At 46.9% G+C, this 22,857-nt stretch overlaps 1 protein-coding gene across 1 annotated transcript in view; it reads right to left on the bottom strand.

Annotated features, from left to right (window-relative positions):
• Positions 1 to 20,475, bottom strand: part of LOC130458228 (transmembrane protein 132B-like) — a 219,070-nt gene extending 198,595 nt beyond the window's left edge. The window contains exon 1 of the mRNA XM_056821907.1: positions 19,783 to 20,475. Coding sequence (XP_056677885.1) covers positions 19,783 to 19,858 — 76 coding nt within the window. The 5' untranslated portion in view covers positions 19,859 to 20,475. The remainder of the gene's footprint in view (positions 1 to 19,782) is intronic.
• Positions 20,476 to 22,857: the final 2,382 nt, after the last annotated feature.

The following is a 22,857-nucleotide window of genomic DNA, read 5'->3' as shown; positions in this document are numbered from 1 at the left end:
AGTAGAGATGCCTTAAAATAACAAAAGTGCCTGCCTCGCTTCTTTGCAGAGGTGGGAAATGATGGCTATGGAACATACCATTTAATGCTGGACTTTTGTTCAATGTGTTGATTCAATTTCCTTCTTTTGTATCTTTCATCATAAGGGATGGCTATTTGGGAGGAGGAGGACATATTGGAAAATGCAGGTGATGGTAGGGCAGCTAGGTGAAGCAGTGAACAGAGTGCCAGACATGGAGTCAGGAAGACCTGAGTTCAAATCCAATCTTAAAACACTGCTTGCTTTGTGACTCTAGGCAAGTCATTTAATCCTGTTTGTCTCCTTATCTGTAAAATGAGCTGGAGAAGGTGGCAAACCACTACAGTATCTCTGCCAAGAGAACCCCAAAAGAGGTCACAAAGAGTAGAACACAACTGAAATGACCAAATAACCAGTGGTGGTAAGACAAAAGATATTGATAAAAATGTGCTTTTGAAAAAAAAAAATTCTTCTCATTCTAAAAGGCAGAAAATCACAAGGCTTAGAGCCAGAAAAAAAAATGTGGGTTCAAATTCTGATGTTATTTTAAATCAGTTCTTAAGAATATACCAGATCTATGTGATCTGATAATTCCCTGGGCCTCAGTTTCTTCCTCTGAAAATGGAAGGAGATTGGTTGGACTAGATGCCTCTAAGGGACATTCCAAGTTCACAATGCATAACCCCGATGTTTTATTATTCCAAAGGAGATTATCATATATGAAAGGGCTTTGAAAAGTCTAACACTAAATATACAAAATAAGACAGGATTATCAAAATGAACAAAACTCATAATAAAAGTAATTCAAGGAGGCAACTGGGTGACTCAAAGAATTGAGAGCCAGGACTAGAGCTGGGTTCAAATCTGGCCTCAGACACTTCCCAGCTGTGTGACCCTGGGCAAGTCACTTGACCCCCATTGTCTAGCCCTTACTGCTCTTCTGCCTTGGAACCAATACACAGTACTAATACTAAGAGAGAAGATGACGGTTTAAAATATATGTAAACATACTTCAAAACAATATCTAGAAAGGGACTGGTTCAGAAAGCAAGGAGTGGGTGCTTGGGGAAAAGATGGAGAAGCAGTGCCAAGCACAGTGCTAGGCACTTTATAGATATTATCTCATTTGCTCCTTTTAACAGCCACATGAGTTAGGAGCTATTATAATCCCCATTTTACAACTGAGGAAACTGAGGCAAATGGTACTCCATGGCCTTAATCCCAATCTTGATTCCCACTGGACCATGTGTAGGAAGAAACCCAAGAGGAGAAGGATGAGGTAACTGTTCAGGTAACCTGCCTGGGCTGACCGCAGAGGACATGGGAGCTCAGATGGAATACTGGCTGATTAATCCTGGCAGAATCCCAACAGATGCCGACCCGGCTCTCCCAGTGGATCCCAAGTTCAGAGCTCTGATAAAGGAGCTGATAAAGAACATTTATCACCTTTTGACTGGTCGAAGAGGACATTCTGTCTTTTTAATCTACCTGGGAAAGTTGCCTTGGTTATGTGCCAAAGACCCTCTGCCATTCTGGGCCCCCCATTTTTTTGTGGCTTAACACTTTTCATCTCTTTCAATTTTTTGGTCAGACAAAAGAAAAGGTGGAGAAGGTCACTGTGCCACAGAGAGTGGAAAGATTGTGGTATTTAAAGTAGGAATTTTTGCATTCAAATCCTGGTTGTAGCACTTCTCTATATGACCTTGGATCAATCACTTTCCCTCCATGACCTTCATCTATTAAATGAGGAGATTGGTCTAGATTGGTCTAGAATCTAGAGACTGTTGATCTTGTGGGCTCAAAGGCCCCTTCCAGGTCTCTATTTATGATCCTAGAGTGTTATGACCTCAATTAATCCGTCAATATTTTTACTAAGTGCCTTCTATCTTCTAGTCACCTGGATACCAAAGAGGGGAAATAAAGGTCCTGGCCTCATGGAGCTCACAATCTAAATGGGGAAACATGTAAACAAGCAAGCTCTGTGCAGGATAAAGAGGAAAATCAATAGAAGGAAGGCATGGAATTGAGAAGGCTTCCTGTAGGCACTGGGATTTTATTGGGGACCTAAAGAAAGCCAGGAAGGTCAGCAGCTGGTGCAGAGGAGGAAGAGAATTCCAAGGGGGGGGGGTGGCAGGGGGGGGGGAACAGTCAGAAAATGCCCAGTGCTGAGAGTTGGAGTGTCTTGTTCATGGAACCACCAGGAGACCAATGTCACTGGATCAAAGAGGACGAGTTAGGGAGTAAGATGAGAAGACTGGAAATGGAGGAGGAGGCTGGATTGTGAAGGGTTTTGAACACCAAACAGAGGATTCTGTATTTGGTCCTAGAGGTAATAGGGAGCCCCTGAGGTTTAGTGAGGAGGGGAGTGCTATGGTCAGATCTGAGGGAAGATTGGATTACAGTGTGGAGAGGCTGGAGGCAAACTATTGCAATAATCAAGGTATGAAGTGATGGTGGGGGTCTGTACCAGTGTCAGAGGGGAGAAGAGGTTTTAGACAGGTGAAATGGGCAGACCTTGGCGTCAGCTTGCAGATGGTGGGTAAGAGATAGTGAGGAAGCCAGGAGGCCTCCTGGGTTGAGAGTGTGAAGGACTGGGAGGAGGATGAAGACCTTGACAGTGATGAGGAGCAAGTACAACCCCTCCTCTCTGGTAGCCCTTCCAGAAAGCCTGAGAGCCACTGGGGGAGGGTCATTCCAACTCTCCTCCTCCCCGCCCCCACCCAAAAGCATCTCCAGTAGAACAGAAGCCCATTTGCTAGTGAAACAAAGCAGAACAAGAAATATCAAACCCTCCATTCTGCTCATCCACGACCCAGCCTCCGAGACAGCAGCAGCAGCCGCCACCAGAGACGGCCAAAAAGCCGGCCAAGGTGGCAGATGAGGGAACAACAACACTCCCTGTGCCAGAAAGCAGCATTCCAGAGCTTGGCAGCTGGGGCCCAGGGCTGCCAAGCACACACCCAAGGCTCCAAGACACAGCCACCTCGGGACCCGGAGGAGAGCTTGAGTGACAGAAGGATGATGTCTCAGTCTGAACCTCACTGGCGGCTGGGCTGCCTCTCCGGGGGCACGTGCAACACACTGAGTACAAAATCATAAAATAAAATAAAAGCAGGCAAAGGGAGCCATATACAGCCAACACAGAGGACAAAGCCCAACCATGATCCTCTGTCTTGATGATGATGATGATGATGAGATTAAATAAATGAATATTTAATAATAAATAAACTAATATTTTAAAATAATATTTACTGGCTGCCAAATGCTTTGCAAATATCTCATTAGGTGCTCATAACAACCCTTGGAGGTAGGGACTATTATTATCCCCATTATACAGTTGGGGAAACTGAGGAAGACAAGTTAAATGACTTGTCCAAGATCACAGAGCTAATAAATATGGAGGGCTAAATCTGAACTCCAGCCTTCCTAACTACCAGCCCAGGATTCTTTTTTTTTTAAGTCCTTACTTTCCATCTTAGAATCAATACTATGTATTGTTTCCCACACAGAAGAGCAGTAAGGAATGGGCAATGGGGGTTAAGTGACTTGCCCACAGTCACACATCTAGGAAATGTCTAAGGTCAGATTGAAATCCAAGATCTCTGACTCTCAATCCATTGAGAGTCCACCCAGTTGTTTCTAGTTTTAAGACTGACTTTCAATCCATCACACCAGTAGTATCAAACTCAAATAGAACAGGGCCCCCTAAATAGTCCAGAAGGATCCCTGATGACTGTGCATTATCTTAGAAAACCAGATATCAAGATTATCTATGCTGTACATTTTTATTTAGTAGACTGGCCACTAGATAACACATTATTATGAATTAATATGGCCAGGATAACAATCCCTACAACCCAGGAGAAAATAAGCATCTGGGTCGGTTGTCATAGAAAGCTTCTTGGTTTCCTCTTCTTGTTATTACCAACACTATTAGAGATATTTCCTTCATGGATTTCCATTCTAATTACAAATTGTATTCACTAAAACTGGATTTCCTTCAAATCACAACTTTCTTTTCTTCAGTTTGTTACGTTTTTTTAACCTCTTACCTTCCTTCTTAGAATCATTGGTTCCAAGGCAGAAGACTGGTAAGGACTAGGCAATGGGGGTTAAGTGACTTGTCCAGGGTCACACAGCTGGGAAGTGTCTGAGGCCAGATTTAAACCCAGTATCTCCCCCTGGCTCTCAATCCACCTAACAGCCCCCTCCACAAGGCCCAACATTCTAATGAATGAGTAAATGAATAATGAATGAATGAATGAATGAATGAATATAAAAGCAATGATTCTATTTTGAGGACGAAGGCAGAGAAGTAATAAATGATAGAATGCAAAAAAAAACCTGTAAAAAACATTTTTTTTTCAAAATGCAAAGAACAAAGAGAAATACTGAAAGGAAAAGCAAATAAATTTAGTAATTTTAGAACTTTGTTAAATTACATATTACAGGGGGCAGCTGGGTAGCTCAGTGGATTGCGAGCCAGGCCCAGAGACAGGGAGGTTCTGGGTTCAAATTTGACCTCAGACACTCCCCAGCTGTGTGACCCTGGGCAAGTCACTTGACCCCCATTGCCTACCCCTTACCGCTCTTCTGCCTTGGAACCAATACATAGTATTGATTCCAAGACAGAAGGTAAGGGTGTAAAAAAAATTACATATTACATATTTAATATATATACATGTTAAATATATATGTTAAGATGCAGATATTAAACAATCCCTAACAGACACTCACTGTTCCTTATCCAACTTTCTTGTTCTTCTTCCTATATTTACATATTCATAGTTTTGATGATTAAGTTCAAAATTTTTTAAATTCTTTACAAAGAAAAAGCATGTACTAACTAGTGGGGAAAGAATCCCTGCCCTCAAAGAGCTTACATTCTAATAGAGGGGACGACACATAGGAGAAAGGTATCCTGGGAAGAAGATTTTTATCTAGGGATGGATGGTGAATGGAGCAGCCATTGGCTAGTCCATTGTCCTGCCATTTCTTTATTTTTTATAAACCTTTACCTTCTATCTTAGAATCAATAACAAGTATTGGTACTAAGGCAGAAGGACAAGGGGAAGGTAATTGGGATTAAATGACTTGCCCAGGGTCACATAGCTAGGAAGTATCTGAGGTCAGATTTGAACTCAGGACCTCCTGTCTCCAGATCTGGCTCTCCATCCACTGAGCCACCAAACTGCCCCAACTGTCAAGCCTAAAAGATATTTTCTATAGGCTATAATCCCACCAGTAGCAAGAATTATTATTACATATTACATAATCTTGAAGAAGTGAACTGACTTACCAAGATCATGCAGCTGGCTGGTCTCAAGGAAAAGACCCAAACCTGAGTACACACACACACACACACACACACACACACACACACACACACGTGCTCATTCTCTCTCTCTCTCTGTCTCTCTCTCTCTTTCTCTGTCCCTCTGTCTCTCTCTTTCTCTGTCTCTGTCTCTCTATCTCTCCAACATGCTTTTCACTACTCAAACACCTCTGAGGTTTTATCTCTCCTAATAAACAGTTAGATTGCAAAATATAGTCAGGGCAACCTGAGTTCAAATCCAGGTTCACACACTTACTAGTTGTGTGACCTTGGGCAAGTCCTTTAACTTCTCTTTGCCTCGATTTCCTCAAATGTAAAATATGGGAAATAATAGCAGTCACCTTGTAAGGTTGTTGTGAGGATCAAGTGAGAATACTTGTGAAGCACTTATCATAGTGCCTGGCACATAGTAGGTGCTATATAACTAAATATTCTGTCTTCCCTAAAAGTGCTGAAAAGGTAAGGATATATTCTTTTCAGTAAAATGTGAGCTCCTTGAGGAAAGGACCCTAGGCTCATCTATAATGAACTGGAAAGAGTCTTAGAGACCATCTATCCCAAACCATTTATTTTACAGTTCAGGAAAATGAGGCAAAAAGAAGTTAAAATGTTAAGCAAATTTCCAGATCATAAGAAGCAGAGTCTGGATTTGAACTCAGGTCCTCAGACTCCAAATAAAGCACTCTTTTCACTGCATTATACTGCCCTTCCTTTTTGTCTTTTTATCCCTAGGGTCTAATAATCATAATAATAAGAGTAGCTAACATTTATGTGCTAGGCACTGTGCTAAGCGCTTTACAATTCTTTTCTCATTTGATCTTCATAACACTCAGAGGTAGGTACTATTATTATCCTCCTTTTATAAATGAGGAAACGTGGCATACTTAAGTGATTTGTCCATAGTCACACAGTAAGTGTCAGAGGCTGAATTTGAACTCAGATCTTCTTGACTCCAGGCCCAGGGTTCTACCCACTGTACCCTCCATCTGATTCCTAATAACTGACATTTCTAAAGCACTTTAAAGTTCATAAAGTCTTTTATCATTAATAATAGTAATAATTCATAACTAACATTTTACAGCACTTTATTGTTACTAATAGTAAGGGTGATAATAGTAATAGTGGTAATAATTATGTAGCCCTATAAGGATTACAAAGCATTTTGCAATATTAACTCATTTGTTCCTCACAACAATCCTGGAAGTGCAATGCTACTATTATCCCCATTTTACAGATATGAAAATTGAGACCAAGAGAGGTTAAATGACCTGCCTGGAATTTCATAGCTTGGAAGGGTCTGCTTCTGGATTTGAACTCAGAGCTTCCTATGATCCGACCGGTTTCTTTCATGTCCATGGCTCCATCTCACTACCTTGATAAATATAGCTAATATTTATACAGTATTTTAAAGGTTTGCAAAGCCCATTATTTATGTTATCTCATAACAACCCTGGAAGGTGGGTGCTATTATTATCTCTGTTTTACAGATGGTGAAATGAGGCAAACTGGGATACTTGCCCAGGGTTACATGGCTAGCAAGTGTCTGAGGCAGGATTTGAACCCAGGACTTGAGTCCACATTTGCCACCAAGTCTTGTTTTTCTCTGTTCTCTCTAAATTGCCTGACAAAAATCCCTCCCTCTCAGGAGTCGGGGATTCTTGACTGAGAACGCTCAAATCAATCCTCAGAAGTGAACAGAGCTCAAACTTCCCTTGCCTGCTTCCACCATGAAATAAGTCTGGGTCCTGCCTCATCCCTTTTGTAAGATGTACGTGGCAAAAGCAATGGATGAACCATGAGAAGACGTGAGTTCAAATCTTCCCTCAGCAGCTTACATCCTGTGTGGTATTAGGTAAGTCCCTTCTCTTTGGACTTGGGTTTCTCATCTGTAAAATGAAGGAGTTGGGCTAAATGGCCTCAGCGGTCCCTTCCAGTTTGAATCTATGATCCTATGGTTGGGAGGAGCAAATTTCACCCTTGAAAAAACAAGTCAGTGGTTTCCACTGGCCCAGTGGAAAATTATCGAGAAACAAAGGCGCTCCCTCGGCAGGCTACTCCGTGACAGCTCCAGGAAGGACTTCTCAGCCCCGGCCAGCCGGGACTCAGGCTCTGGGCCAGCTCCCTCACGAGCCTGGGATGCCCTGGTAATGAGGCCAAGGTCATAGGCTGATCCATCAGGGAAGAGGCCAGTTGACTTCCAGCTCCGAAAGGACCCTCTCTCCAAGCAGAGACCAGCTCCAAAGCCCACCAGCCCACACACGGGAAGTCCACGTCTCGTCTTCTGCCAAAGCCTGCCTCCTTCACTTCTGCTGATGACATCTCATCTCGCCATGCTCCTCAGTTCTTCCCTCTGACAGTCTCACCATCCTGCCCCCCACTTCCAATCTGTTTCCAAGCCCTGCTATTTCTACTGAACCCCTGAAACTTGTCCCCCATCTGTCCCCTCCTCAACACACACACACTCACAGTTTTGACCTGGTAGGCTCTGGATCTGAGTTCAAATCTCACCTCCACTATTTCCTACCTGGGTGACCTTGGGCAAGTGACTTCATCTTTATGGGTCTCAGTTTCCTCCACTGTACAAGGAGGAGGTTGGACTAGAGCAAGGGTCCTTATCCTGTGTTGTATTGTGGGCTCCTTGGGCAGTTCATCCGCTGAAGCCTCTGGATCCATTCTCAGAATCATATTTAAAATTGTATAAAAGAAACTATATCCAGAAAAGGAAATAAGGCAAAATACAGCATTCTCACATGCCAGGTTAAGAATTCCTGCACTAGACAGATGGTCTCTGAGGCCTCACCTAAGAGCTCCCTTATAGCTCTAATCCTATCATCTGAAGAGATGAGTTGTTGGTTTTTTATAACCTTTACCTTCTGTCTTAAAATCAATACTAAATATCATTTCTAAGACAGAAAAACACTAAGGGCTAAGCAATGGGGGTTAAGTGACTTGCACAGGGTCACACACATCTCAGGTCACATTTGAACCCAGGACCTCCTGCTTCCAGACCTGGTTCTCTATCCACTAAGCCACCTCGCTGCCTCTAAGAGATGTGTTTCCTAAGGTATTCCTATGATATTTTCTAGCAGTGTGACCCTGGACAAGTCACTTAACCCCCGTTGCCTAGCCCTTACCACTCTTCTACTTTAGTACTGATCAGTTCTAAGACAGAAGAAGGTAAGAGTTTAAAATTAAAAAAAAAAAAAGTTTCCTGAGCCTTAGAAAGGTTGAGCACTTGTCCATGGTGCTAACTAGGTTTCTTCCCCCTCAAGATGAGTCCAAATCCTTATTGCCTCTCACCTGGACTATTGTTGTAACTTTCCACATGATCTCTTTCTCCAGCCATACAACAGCACCATTTACTAAGCACCTACAAGGTACAAGGAGCTAGGGACACAGAAACCAAAAGGAACAGCAGTTCCTGCCCTCAAGAAGCTTCCACTTTCCTGGGAAGATAACAACTGTGTCTATATAATCTAAGTAAATACAAACTAACAGGGGTAGAGCCCTTACCATAGGCCAGTGATGGCGAACCTTTTAGAGGGGCAGGTGATGTCCACAGGCATGCATGGAGAGGAGAATGGGAGCAGCCCAGCCTGGCATCCCTCTGGCTTTTTAGTAGTGAACTTGGGGCTGGGGTGACAGCAGGTGTGCCCACAGAGAGGGCTCTGAGTGCCCCCTCTGGCACAAGTGCCATAGGTTTGCCACCATGGCCATAGGGAGGTCAGGAAATGCACATAATCTACTTCCTTCCATTCATAGCTGCCAGGTAAATCTTTCTAAGGTCATGTCTCTCTTCTGCCGCTAAAACTTTCAATGGCTCCCTATTGCCTTTAGGATAAAATACAAACTCCTTTCTCTGGCATTTGAGGTTCTCCATAATCTCACTCTCATTTACCTCCTTACTTCTCACAATATATAGACCAGTGCAATTAAGCTCAGATAGAAATGGGGACCACTAATCCATACACAAGCATCCCGATCACTGCCTGTTGCTTTAGTTATAAAATGTAATGTCATCAATGTTTTATTCTATTTTTATTTATTTTGTTAAACATTTGTTTAAATCTGAATATATATTTTGTTAAATACATTATTTATTTTTATTAAATATTTGTATAAATATATATTCTGTTAAATATCTTGTTATTTGTTTTATTAAATATTTGTATAAATATATATTCTGTTAAATATCTTGTTATTTGTTTTATTAAATATTTGTATAAATATATATTCTGTTAAATATCTTGTTATTTATTTTGTTAAATGTTTCCCAATTTTAATCTGGTTCAAGCCACACAGAAGTGTTTTGTTGGAAGTCTATTGGATATCTCTGAGGTAGACCACATTCCAGATAAACTAGATTGTTCATCGTTTCCCAGTCTCAGTCTGCCCTCTCCCATCTCTCTCTGCCTTGATACACTGTCCCGCATGGCTAAAGGGTACCCTTCTCCATGATACTTATATCTCTGCCTACTGATCTCCTTCCCTGACTTCAAGGTTCAGCTCAGATGCCACTTCTTCCAGGAAGCCTTCCCTGACCACCATGACTCCACCTCTAGCAAAATGATCTTTCCCTCCTCAAGTTTCTCAAAGTGTTTTTACTTGTCCTTCCCTGGTACTCATCACAGATTACATTATATCAAACATATTTGTATACACATCCTGTTAAACACAGTTTGGACCAGGCATCCCTACTCCTACTCAGGGGCCTTCCCTCCTGATAGGTGAGATGTCATCCTGCGTAAAGCCCTGCTGCCCTCTGAGCCAATGCCAAAAAATAATCAAATCAGCACTGCCTTTCCTGGACAGAAAAGAGTAATTCTTTATCTGGATTCCACTCCCCCATGCCCGAGACTTGCCAGACCAAAACATCTCTTCTGGAGACCAATCCCCTAAATGTATTTTCTTCCCCTATTAAAATACAAGCTCCTTGAGGACAAGGACTGTTTAACTTCGCTCCCAGTGGACTGAGTGTGGGGCCTGGAGTCAGGAATTCAAATCTAGCCTTAGACACATACTGGCCATGTGATCCTGGTCAAGTCACTTACCTCCTCTCTGTTTGCCTCAGTTTCCTCATCTATAAAATAAGCTAGAGAAGGAAAAGACAAACTACCCCAGGAATTTTGCCAAGAAAACCCCAGATGAGGTCACAAAGAGTTGGACACAACTTAATAACAAAGCATTCATTGGTATTATTATTTGTAATTCTAGTACTTAGCACAGTTCATGAAACAGATTGAGTGTTTAACAAATGCTTTTTAATTCATTCATTGAGAGCTGAAGGTAAAGATTGCAACATTCCCCCTTCCCCATCGTATCCCCAGTGCCAAGTTGATTCTTACACATTAGGGATGGGGCAGAGAGAGATAGGAGGTCCAAGTCCTGAATTCCTCAGTGAAGGGAATTTCCAGTGTGAAAATTTCCTCTACCAAAGCACACTAACAGCTTCTCCGTATATTACACTCTTAGAGAGTATCATCCACACACAGCCTGTGTTTGTCAGAAGTAGGACTTAAAACAAGGAAACAAAGAGGCAGGTGTAAGGCGAGAGAGCATTTTGGCATGAGAAGCAGCCAGAGCAAAGGAGATAGTGTCACATTCAAGAAATAGCAAGACATTCAGAGAGGCTGGATGGTAGAGGGTGTAGAAAGAATTCAAATGTAAGAAATCTGGGGAGGTAGGAAGAAGTCATATTGGGAAAAGCTTAAATAGCAAATGGAGAAGTTTATATTTGCTCCTGGAGGTGATAGGGAGCCACAGGAGTTTACTGAGGAGGAGAGTGCCACGGTTAGACCTGTACATTAGGAATTCATTTTGGTAGTCGAATGGAAGATGACAGATTGAAGTAGGGAGGGACTTAGGGTAGGCAGACCAACCAGAAGCTACTGCAGTATCCAAGAGGCAGGTGATGAGGTCTGGACCAGAATGGTGGCAATATCAGAGAAGGGGATGCATATAAGAAAGACTGGGAAGGCAAGAATGACAAGATTTGGCAAGGGACTGGTGATATGGGCTGAGTGAAGAGTTGAAGAAGACACCCAAGTTGTGAATAATGCCCAGGATGATGGAGATGCTCTCAAAGGGGAAACATAAGAAGTTCTGTTTTGGGACATGTTGAGTTTAATATGTTGATGAGGCACCCAGCGTGAGATTCCCAAGAAGTAGTTGTTGTGAGGTTGGAGCTCAGGAGAGAGGTAAGGGCTGGATATATAGATAATAGAATTATTTTCACAGAGAAGATATTTGAACTTATGGGAACTGATGAAATCACCAAGTGAGAGAGGGCAAAAAGAGAAGAAGAATAGGAATAGCATAGGAATGGTATAGAGGGAAAAGAGAAGAGGACCTAGGAAAGAGGCTTGAAGGACTCCCATGGCCAATACACAGTATTGATTCCAAGATGGAAGGTAAGGGTTTTTTAAGAAGAAGAAAGAAGAAAGAAGAAGGAAGAAAGAAGGAAGAAAGAAGGAAAAAGAAGGAAGAAGAAGGAAGAAGAAGAAGGAAGAAGAAGGAGAAGAAGGAGAAGGAGGAGAAGGAGGAGAAGGAGGAAAAGGAGGAGGAGGAGGAAGAGGAGGAGGAGGAGGAAGAGGAGGAGGAGGAGGAGGAGGAGGAGGAGGAGGAGGAGGAGGAGGAGGAGGAGGAGGAGGAGGAGGAGGAGGAGGAGGAGGAGGAGGAGGAGGAGGAGGAGGAGGAGGAGGAGGAGGAGGAGGAGAAGAAGAAGGAGGAGAAGAAGAAGAAGGAGAAGAAGAAGAAGAAGAAGAAGAAGAAGAAGAAGAAGAAGAAGAAGAAGAAGAAGAAGAAGAAGAAGAAGAAGAAGAAGAAGAAGAAGAAGAAGAAGAAGAAGAAGAAGAAGAAGAAGAAGAAGAAGAAGAAGAAGAAGAAGAAGAAGAAGAAGAAGAAGAAGAAGAAGAAGAAGAAAGAAAGAAAACATCATTTGATTTGATAAGAGATCATTGGTAACTTTGGAAAGGACAGCTTCAGTTGAATAATGAATTTGGAAGTCAGACAGCAGGTAGGGGTCTGCCCTTGACGGTCATATGGAATTTGGGAAGAGGTAAGGGTTTGGGGAAAAAGATAATGAGTTCTGTTTTGGGCAGGTTGACTTTGAGGCCTCTATGGGAAACCCAGTCCAAAATGTAGGCAGCTAGAAGGTACCACAAGCTTGACTTCAAATCCAGACTCAGACATTTACTAGCTGAGAACTCTATGAATCTGGCTGAATGAATTGCTTAACCTGCCTCAATTTACTCATCTTCAAAGTGAGGAAAATAACAGCCCCTTCCTCCCCAGGTTGTTATAAATATCTGTAAAGCACTAACAAAAGCTTAGAATCGGACCTCAAGTCCTTTGAGCCTCCAAATCAAACGCTCTTTCAATGATACTCTGCACCGCTTTTTGTTATCATTACCAATGCCAGTTAAATCACAGACCCGTAAAAGTGGGCACATTTCAAGGGCACCCCGAGGGCCAGCTAGGTAGCACAGTGGATAGGGCTCTAGGCCTGGGGTCAGGATGACCTGGTTTCCAATCTGACCTCAGACACATCCTGACCATGTGACTCTGGACAAATCGTTTAACCCAATTGCTTAGTCCCAGCTGCTCTTCTGTCTTGAAATTGATACTAAGACAGAAGGGAAGGGTTTGGTTTGTTTTCGGGGGAGGGGGGGGTTAATGGGAGGGGTGCCCTGAACTCACAGATGTGGTAAGACTTCTTCCCAACCAGAGGGAAATGCTCCCCTGCATCAATCCAACAAGTGTCCAAGAAAGAAACCCTGCTCTGAACTTCAGTAAAGTCCCAAGGAATGGAACAATCAGGGTCGGTACAATTAAGCAGCTGGGGCTGCTACCAGGAAGAACTGGGGATGGAAGCTGAATTCCAGGGCCACACTGGGAGTACCAGGTTCATTTCTGGCCACCACCACCTCTCCCACACCCACCCTGCATTTCATTTCCTTCAGGCCAGGGACTACTTTGTTATTGTTGTTTTTAAACCCCCAGAGCTACTGCTGCTCCCTCCTCCATCCACAGGATTTTTGTATTTTTATTTTTTTAAGATGAATCAAAACTAAGTATCAGTTCCAAAGCAGAAGAGTGGCAAGGGCTAGGCAATGGAGGTTAAATGACTTGTCCAGGGTCACACAGCTAGGAAGTGTCTGAGGCCACATTGGAACCCAGAACCTCCTGCCTCTAAACCTGGTCCTCTTTCCATTAAGCCACCTAGCTGCCCCCTTAATCACAGTTTTTAGAAGGCTGTGTACAAGCTGAATAGCATCCCTCGGATAGAATGAGGATGGTGAAGAATAGGTAGGTGGTGCGGTGGATAAATCCCTAGACTTACAGTCAAGAAGAATTGTCAAATTGTTTACCATCTCAGAGAGCAGGGAGGGAAGAGAAGGAGGGAGATAATTTGGATCTTATAATTTTGGGGAAATGTATATTGAAAATTGCTATTACACATAACTGGGAAAATAAAATATGTTTGAATAAAGAAGACTTTGAGTTCTTCCAACTACTGATGTACAGACCCAAATGGGGTCATGAAGAGTTGGACACAACCATAAAATGACTGATCAGCATCAAAAAATAGTCTGGTCTGCCCTGTAAGGTAGCATACATCATCCTCTCCATCCCCTAAATATTCAAACAATACCTAGCTTCCTTTTCAGAATATCTCAAGTACCAATGTGTCCACAAACCCCTTCCTTATCCCTCCAGGACCTAGAACAGTGTTGGAGAGAAGATGTGGCATGACTGCAGAGGTGCCACTCAGGGAGCTGCTCCATTCCCCCTCTTCCCAGTGCCCAAGGTCATTTTTTGCACGCCTTGCCCCTGTGTCCAGTCACCCAAAGCAAGCACTTCCACCTCTCTCTCTCTCTCTCTCTCTCTCTCTCTCTCTCTCTCTCTCTCTCTCTCTCTCTCTCTCTCTCTCTCTCTCTCATCTGGGGGCTCATAGACAGCTTGAATTTGACCTCTAGGCACTCGCACTTGGAAAAGGTTCACCAACACTGGTCTTGAAATGACCTGACTTATGCTTTCTCTTCAAAGATCTGTATATAAGTTGTCATCCAAATGTAAGCCTTTCTTGTGCTTCCAGGCACTAGTATCTTCCACCACCCAATTACATTGTATTTATTTTCTGTATAGTTCTATGTGGATTTTGAGGAGAGAGAATGTAAGCTCTTGGAGGGCAGGGAAGGTTTCACTCTAGCTCTAGCCAGTGTCTGCCATGCAGCAGGAGATTAATAAATGCTTGGGTTTTTATATTTGTTTAAACCCTTACCTTCTGTCTTAGAATTAATACTAAGTATTGGCTCCAAGGCACAGGAGTGGTAAGGGCTAGATAGTGGAGGATAAGTGTCTTGCCCAGGGCCACCCAGCTAGGATGCCTCTGAGGCCACATTTGTACCCAAGACCTAAGCTCTGTTGACTTTTTTCCCTAACTTTCTTACCTTACCTTCCATCTTAGAACCAATACTAAGTATCAATCAGTTCCAGGGCAGAAGAGTGGTAAGGGCTAGGCAATGAGGGTAAAATGACTTGCTCAGGGTCACACAGCTAGGAAGTGTGTAAGGTCACATTTGAACTCAGGGCCTCCTGACTCCAGGCCTGGTTCTTTATTCACTCTGCCACCCAGCTGCCCCAGTAAATGATTGTTGAATGAATGACAATTCCTTGAGGGCAGGGAGTATTTTTTTAAACCCCAGAATTTTGTATAGAGTAAATATCTACTATTTGTTGAATGCATTGAAACCAAATTGTTGGAATATCATGGGGAGTCATCATTGTATAGTGGATATAGTACTAGTTTTAGAGACTTCGTAGCTTTATGGCTTCAGTTTTCTCTGTAAAATGAGGGTGTTGGACTAAGTGATCTCTAAAGGCCCATTCAGCTCTAAACTTCCCCCCTTAACCTCATTCCCCAAGGCTGGAGCAGTTTGGTCAATAATAACAGATATGTATTAAACACCTGCAGTATACACAGAACTGCACTTGGTTCTTGTGGTTATTCAGTCACATTTGACTCTTTGTGATCCCATTTGGGGTTTTCTTGGCAAAGATACTAGAATGATTTGCCAAGGTTCCTTCTCCAGCTCACTTGAAAGATAGGGAAACTGAGGCAATAGGATTAAGTGGCCTGCTTAGGGTCACACAGTGAGTTACGTGTCTGAGGCCAGATTTGAATTCCAGAAGATGAGTCTTCCTGACTCCAGGCCCCAGCACTCTATCCATTGGGCAACCTAGCTACTCCCTGCACTTGCTTTGGGGAATGTTTAAAGAAGACAAAGTCTTAATAAGAACAGATTGTCTAATGGTCAATACACCATTCATCAAAGAATTGGATAAGAGAAAGAGTATTGGCTCTGGGGTCAGAAGACCAGAGTTCAAATTCTGCCTCTGAGGCATACCACCTATATGACCTTGGGCAAGTCACAACTTCCCTGGGATTCGATTCCTCACCTACAAAAAATAAAAATAATGTCTTGAGGGTTTGGACTAGCTGGTCCCCACCAGCACTAGTGTTAGACATGACCGAAGTGACCAAACAACAACAGGTCTAAACCTCTGATTCTTTGAGTCTTATTAAGGTACCAGTTGGAGGAGCGCCTGGCTGTTGGGGTCCTTCCCAGCCCAGAGCTTTTGTGATTCGACATGGGAGGCCCTCACTGGCACAGGGACCACCCTCGTGGCCACCCTGCCAAGGGGGAGTGGTTTTCTTTCCCCTTGAATCATGGCCTCCTGCACCTCTACTGTTGCCCTCAAAGCATCTCAGCACATAAAAAGCTTGGCTTGCTGGGGTCCCCGAGCTCAGCGCTGGGAAGTGAAGTGATTTACCCTGGGAACCTCCCTGCCCCGCCACTAAATCACCAGAGTGTATGGGGCTCCCTCATTTGCATGCCCCCCAATTCTGGTCCCTCCCATCTCTAATCAATGCTGCCTGCTCCGCTCTCCATTCTTCTCCACTCTCACCCACCCCCTCCAAAAGGCAAAGGTGGGGAGGAGAAGGGCTGCCTCCCCGGGCTAGGCTGAGGGAAGTCTCCTTCTTCTTCTCTCCCTCTAAGTGCCTCTTTCCCGGAGCTCCAGGCAGGAGCGGAGCACACACAGCCCCTCTGTCAATCGGGCGCCACCCACTCTGGGTTTAATAGAGCCTCGGCATAATAAGCCAAAGAAGGGGGCCCGGGCTGGGGCCATTTGCTCCGGCAAGGCCCTTGGCAGGGGGCTGCTCTTTTGCAAGAACCTTCCCACCCCCGGTGGTGGGCACAAAAGTGGCTGGCAGAGAGAGAGCCTCAACTTGCAGACCCCAATCGGCTTTGCACTGGCTGCTGGGGGAAAAAAGTGAAGCTCCATCTGCCTGAGACACTCCCAGGGCTGAAGGCTGCACACCCACCCTGCTTTTGCCATGGCAGCTACCCACGCAGGAGAGATTACAAAGAGGAGACAACGGAGCAACGTGCCGGGAGCGGGAGGCATCCCCTACCACGGGCCTCGCTCAGCTCAGCCCCACGAAGGCAAATGCCACCTTTAAATAGTGCGGTGCAGTTTCCAGGATGCCCAGAAAGCCTAAACGGGGCTCAACAGGAAAACTTGGAGCTGAAAGCCGAAAGCTTTGCATGGAAGCCCTCGCGCGGTGCCTGTAGACCCACAGAGCTTGCGGGGAACCAAACCCCAGCCCTGCTCGGCTTCCCCATTTCTAGCGACGACAACGACAACGAGTGACTGGAAGAGCATCTCCTCAGCTGAGCTAAATATAGGAGGTACCAAACTGTGTGCTGATCAGGTCCCTGGTAGGGATTGGTGCAAGGCTAGCAGGCATTGCCAAGGCAGAGAAGAGCACCAAGGTTGGCTGTCTGGGGCTCCGCCACTAAAGGCAGTCATGATGCTGACAGGCTCAACTGGGGAGGGGGAGGGAGATTGGAGAGCGCCCGATTTCAGCTAAGGATCTTCCACTTCCAAGCACGCTCCCTCCCCTCAAAAAAAAAGCCCACCACTAAAACTTTATCCAGAAGCTGCTTCTTCCCTTCAGGAAGGAGGAGAGGGAGAACCACTCCATCCTCCCGGGGATTTCTCAGGCTCCACACTCAGATTTCCTCTCTTCCACCCGTAAGCCTTAAGAACATCTGAACCCAGTGGAAGACTAAAGACAGGAAATCAGGATGCCTGAGTCAGAACAACTGTACACTTTCAGGGATAGGTCCTTCACTCCAGGTGAAAAAGAAGCAGCAGCCTAAACACCAGCCTCTACCTCCTCTCTGCACACTAAGGGGAGGTAAGCAGGGGGGGCAGAGGGAGGGAGGGGGCGGAGAGGAGTAGTGAAATAAAGAAAGATTTGCCCAAAGCCAAATAGATATCTCTGTTGCTTATTAGCAAAAGCAGATGGGAGAATCATGCCTGTTAAGCTGTGGTGCCTCAGTGAGCTAGTCTGAGCTATAGATGAATGCTGATAAACATCTGGGAGAAAAGATTCTCTCCTAGTTGGAGGAAGGGGAAAAAAGATCTCCATCACTTAAGGGCAGCACCGGAAAGGAAAATGTTTACTTTTTCCATACAAAATGGAAATCATCACATGGAAATAAAGATTTTGATTCCAGCTTCCAATGCAATCACACCTAATTCGACAGAAAAGTTGTATGTATTTTCTTTCTATTTGCTTTCTACATGTGTGGGGAATTTTTCCCCTCATATATAAACGGAGTGAGGATTTCGAAGAGACCAACTCCCTATCCTCATCTCCCCAGGTGATGACAAAGGTGTCCCTATAAAAAGGGAAAGAATCAGGCTCTGAAAATTCCCATGAATCCTAGCCCCTCCCCCAAAAAGAAGCCTCCCCAAGCCATCTGTGCCTTGAGGTTCTCTTTTTTATGAAAGTAGGAGGGTGGGGGAGGATGTAGGAAGAATTGGGGGCGAGGGGGGAGGAAAGGAAATGTGATGGTATTTTGGGATAAGCTCTCTCCAAATTCAACTTGCCAAATATCTCCCCAAAGAGGGGTAGGGTCTAAAGGGAAAGGGGGGGCCAGTCCCCAATGCAGAGGCAGAATTTTAAAAAATAATAATAATTAGAATTTTTAAAAACTCTAATCTGTCTTTACCCAGAGCTGGCAACGGCTCAGATTGGTTCCTGGCCCCCAGCAAAGCCAGCTCTCTAAGTGACTAAGGGAATTTTCCCATTAGGACTATTATCGTCATTAAAAGCAGAGACAGAATCATCTTTGCCTTCTATCTTCCCTGTGGGCTGCGGTCTCTTTCTGGGGATGGGATTTGGATTTATAGCCTAAAAATCGCTTCTATTCCAGCCAGGAGAAATGTAGGTCAGAAGCTACCTTCCCAATATAAACGGGGTGGGGTGTAGGGGGCCAGAAGAGGCATGTTTGAGAATTAGAATAAAATGGGGGAAAGAAAGAATAGCATTTGGAAACTGTTTGGCATACAGTTCATTGAGAAGCCCCTCTGAGCCGTGGGGGTGTGGAGATCCAAGCAGACTCACAGGTGGTGAGAAGGTGAGGTCAGGGCAAGCGCAAACCAGGAGTCTGTACGCCCTGACCCTCAGCCCCTTGTCCCTTGTTTCTCCCTTATCACCCCCTGCCCAAATCTCTAGGGAAAGTCCACAAGGGGAATGAGCCCAATGGCGGGGCCAACACAGAGAGATAAGGAGAGACGCTGCTGCCACCCACTGCTCGCAACATCATCCATCCATCCATCTCTTCATCCATCCATCCCTGCCCTGGGCTCCTCCTGTTGCCTCCTGGACCCACGGCTTTCTCTGAGGAAGCCTCTGACCTGCTTGGCCAGAACCCTCAAGATGGGAGGGGGGTGTCGAACATGGGTGGAGGGGGGGGCGACGACGGGAGAAGCCGAAAAAGGGAAGCGAGAAGGGTCTCGCCGACCTCCCCTTTCCTCATATTGTACCTCCTCCCATCCCCGTTTCGCACTAATGGCACTGAAGGAGATCCGGGCAGAGCCCGGGAGTGGAGGCCAGTTGGGCTGTGCAGAGGCTGACCCGAGTGCACTCCGGCCACACGGTGACTCCCGGGCTACCCTGCCATACTCCCCCTCCACCGCACCAACTGAAGGAGGTTCGCAGCTGCTGGGGGGGAAAGGACCGACTTGGCTTTCTCCCCAAAATTAGGGGGGCCAACTGCCCTCGGATAAGAATGCACATTCGCCCGGGGAATGGAAGAGGGAACGCTGCGGGACCTAACTGAGATCTCTCAAGGCTGGAGCTGGACTGGGGTGCGAGTAGGGGAAGCCATGAGGGGGCTCCGGCTTCTCCACGGGATGGAACTTTGTGCGCCACGCGGGGCGCGAAGCAGACACTCCCCGCAAACACATACACACCCTCGCGCGCCTGTATACACATACCCACACGCACACACAGCCAGCCCCACCACCCCCTTCCTGCCCACAAACGCCCAGCCACGGGTCACTCTTACCTGGACACCAGAGCGCGGCGAGCGCCAGCAGGAGCCGGAATAGGTTAGGGAGCGCCGACAGGGCCGGAGGCTGCATGGTCCTAGGCGCGCGGGGCTGCCCGGGGGCGGCCGGGGCGGCAGGTCAGTGCCCGGCGGGACCCCCGGCAGACGCGGTGACGACTGGGGCACGGGCTGCCTCGGAGTGAAGAATGTTCATCTCATCGAGCATCACTGGGGGATGGCAGGTGGGGGCAGCAGCACGAGCTGGGCGCCCCAGCCGCGCGCCCCTCGCCGGTGCCCGCGGCCGCTCTCCCAAACACTGTGACCGTCCCCGGGCAGTTAGAGAGCCCCAGCGGGCATGGCTGCGCACTCCCTCGGCAGCGGCGGCGGCGGCGGCGGCGGCGGCGGCTCCTCCCCAGACGCAGCAGCAGCAGCAAAGAGGGGGGCTGGGGGACGAGGGGGGTTAGGGGCGCGAGGGGGTCGAGGGTGGCGGCGGCGGCGGTGGCAGCCTCGGCTCGGGCTCCGACTAGGAGCTCTACACTCAGCGCTCCGCGCCCCCGGCTCCTCCCCAGCACTTCGGAGTTGGTGCGCGGTGTCCAGAGCCCGAGCGGAGCCCGCCTGCCGGCGTCCCTGCGCCCGTCCCACGCCGTCCCATCCCGGTCCGATTGCGCCGAGCTCCGCACAGCCACAACCACAGCCACTGCCACCGCCACCGCCGCCGCCACCGCCGCCGCCGCCGCCGCCGCCGCTCTGGCGGCCCGAACAGCCAGCCAGTCAGCCACCCTGAGCGGCCGGGGGAGGGGGGGGGGGGGAGGAAGGGAGGGGGAGGGACCGCGGCCAAGAGAGGAGGGGCCGGACCGAGCCCAGCCCAGTCTAGCCTGCCTGGGGGGAAGGGGGCGGAGCTCCGGGAGGCAGCCCGAGGAGCCTCCCCCGGAGGCCCTCACTCACTTACTAGGTTGATCCTGGGTCCTGAGCTGGTCCTCTGAGTCCCTGAGGGGTAAGCAAGGGCTGTGAAAAGCCAGCCCCCCTGCGCCTAGAGTGGTGCCAAGCTCAGCTACCCCCACCCCATCCCCACAGTCCCTGCTCCAAATCTGGAAATCCGGGGTGCAGTGGCCCAAGTCTCTCCGTTTATGGCTGAAGATCCCTGCACAAAAGTCGACCTCCGCGCCCCCCCCAACAGCGCTCTCAAGGTGGGGGGGGGGGCAGTGGACGTGGGGGAAATGAGGAGGGTACCACTAAAACCTGCCCAAGGGCAGAGAGCTCTTAGAGATACCCAGATGCCTGTTCAACTTGGGCCCAGGGAGCTGCCCTTGACCAGGGTGGGGAATAGAGCAGGGCTGGCTCTCAGGCGGATGAGATTACCTGCCATCTACATCTATAACCCCCATCCCCTCTCCCGCTTGGAAACCCCATTCTTGCCTGGGAAAGGGACTCAGCCAAGACTGGTGGTTTTTATCGGCCCCGGGGCTTGCTTTCCCTCCCCTTTAAAGAATCAGCTTTAGGTCAGTTTAGTCCATCTAATCCTGATTCCTCCCTTCCCTTCCCACCTTAAAAGCACTGTTGAGCACCGAGCAGCCAATCCAGATGGAGACAAAGGGGAGCGCAGCTGGGAGGGAGAGGTTAAATCCAGAGTGAGGCCATTTGGCCATCCTTCTCTGCAAGGCCTGGAGTGGCCAAAGTATGGTACATAGCCCTGGGTTACAGTCTCTACTTACCACTGACTTTAGGCAGGGCAACACATGGGGAGCGTCCTGGACTCAGGCAGAAAACTTGTGTTTAATCCAGGGCCCAGCCTGAAATTACCTCACAGTGTGACCTTGAGTAAGCCACCTCCTTTCTCTAGGATTCTTTTCCACCTTCTATAAAATGAGAAATCACCTTCTATTATAAACCCCTCTTTTATTCTAACATCTCTTTCAGCCTCTTCCTCCTCCTGCATCTCAGTTTCCCTATTTCTGCAATAAACTGGGCAATGTAGTACAAGGTGCTGGACTTGGAGTGAGAAAGTCTTTTGAGTTTCAGACACAATAGCAGGTCTCTCCACCTCAATTTCTCACTTGTGCTTTTGGGGTTTTTTCAGTCATGTCCAACTCTTCACTGTCCCCATTTAGGATTTTCTTGGCCTTTGGAGAGCTTCACCATTTCCTTCTCTGGTTCATTTTCCAGATGAGGAAACTGAGGCAAACAGGGTTAACTGTCTTGCCTGGGGTCGCACATCAAGGAAAAGTCAGAAGCTGGATTTGAACTCAAGAAGATGAGTCTCTAAGCTCCATTCCAGCTCTAACTGGGGCTGATATTGGACAAAGGCTGTCTCTTCCTTTTCATCTCTGACCTCCCAAATCACTTAACTGTGCCTCGGTTTCCTCATCCCAAAAAAACAGGAGTGATCATCTTTGACACACAGACACACACTCGTCCTCTCCAAGCTGTTGTGACAGGCCAGAAAGCCCTCCTTTGAAACCGGGAAACTCAGGAACAAAAAGCCCCATTGTTCCTGATCTCCCTCCCTTTAGCTGCTAAGTTCTAGCCTCAAGAACATTGTCTCACCTCCTCCCAGCTGGGGGCTGAGGCTGCGAGGAAACCAGAAGGGGGACCCACGCACCTGGTTCATTAGTCCAGACAGAAGCTCATTAGCTGAAACAGACACATAAAAAGGGGCAGTTCCCAAATCCTTTTTCTCCCCATATACATAATAATAATAAAAACCAAGGAGAGAGCGCCTGAGCCACAGGTAGCTTGGTGCGCAGGCCCTTAATTATGAGAAATGTGGGGATTGTCCAGGCTGCAGCTTGCTGCTAATGAGGTTCTCCTCTCAGCCCAGCCCAGCCTGATGCAAAACACCTATTTTTGTCTCTGATGAAAATTGGCCCGTTCTTGCCAACTCTGTCACAACCGCGGTAGCTTTCATGTCTCAAATGGACTTGGAAGGCTGGAGGGGATGGGATGAAAGGGGGAGAGGGGGCTGTGGAGCCAGAGGGGCTGGGGGCTGGGGCTTTGGAGTTTCTCCTAATATTAAAAGGCATGGACTGGCTCTCAGTCAATCTCACAGCAAGACCATAAGGAGCACTCTCTACCCCAGAGCTGGCTGAGATTGGG

This window comes from Monodelphis domestica, chromosome 3 (genome assembly GCF_027887165.1).
Source record: "Monodelphis domestica isolate mMonDom1 chromosome 3, mMonDom1.pri, whole genome shotgun sequence".
Classification (NCBI taxonomy): Eukaryota; Metazoa; Chordata; class Mammalia; order Didelphimorphia; family Didelphidae; genus Monodelphis; species Monodelphis domestica.
The sequence above is the reverse complement of the archived record's forward strand: the minus strand, read 5'-3'. Positions and strand labels throughout refer to the sequence as shown.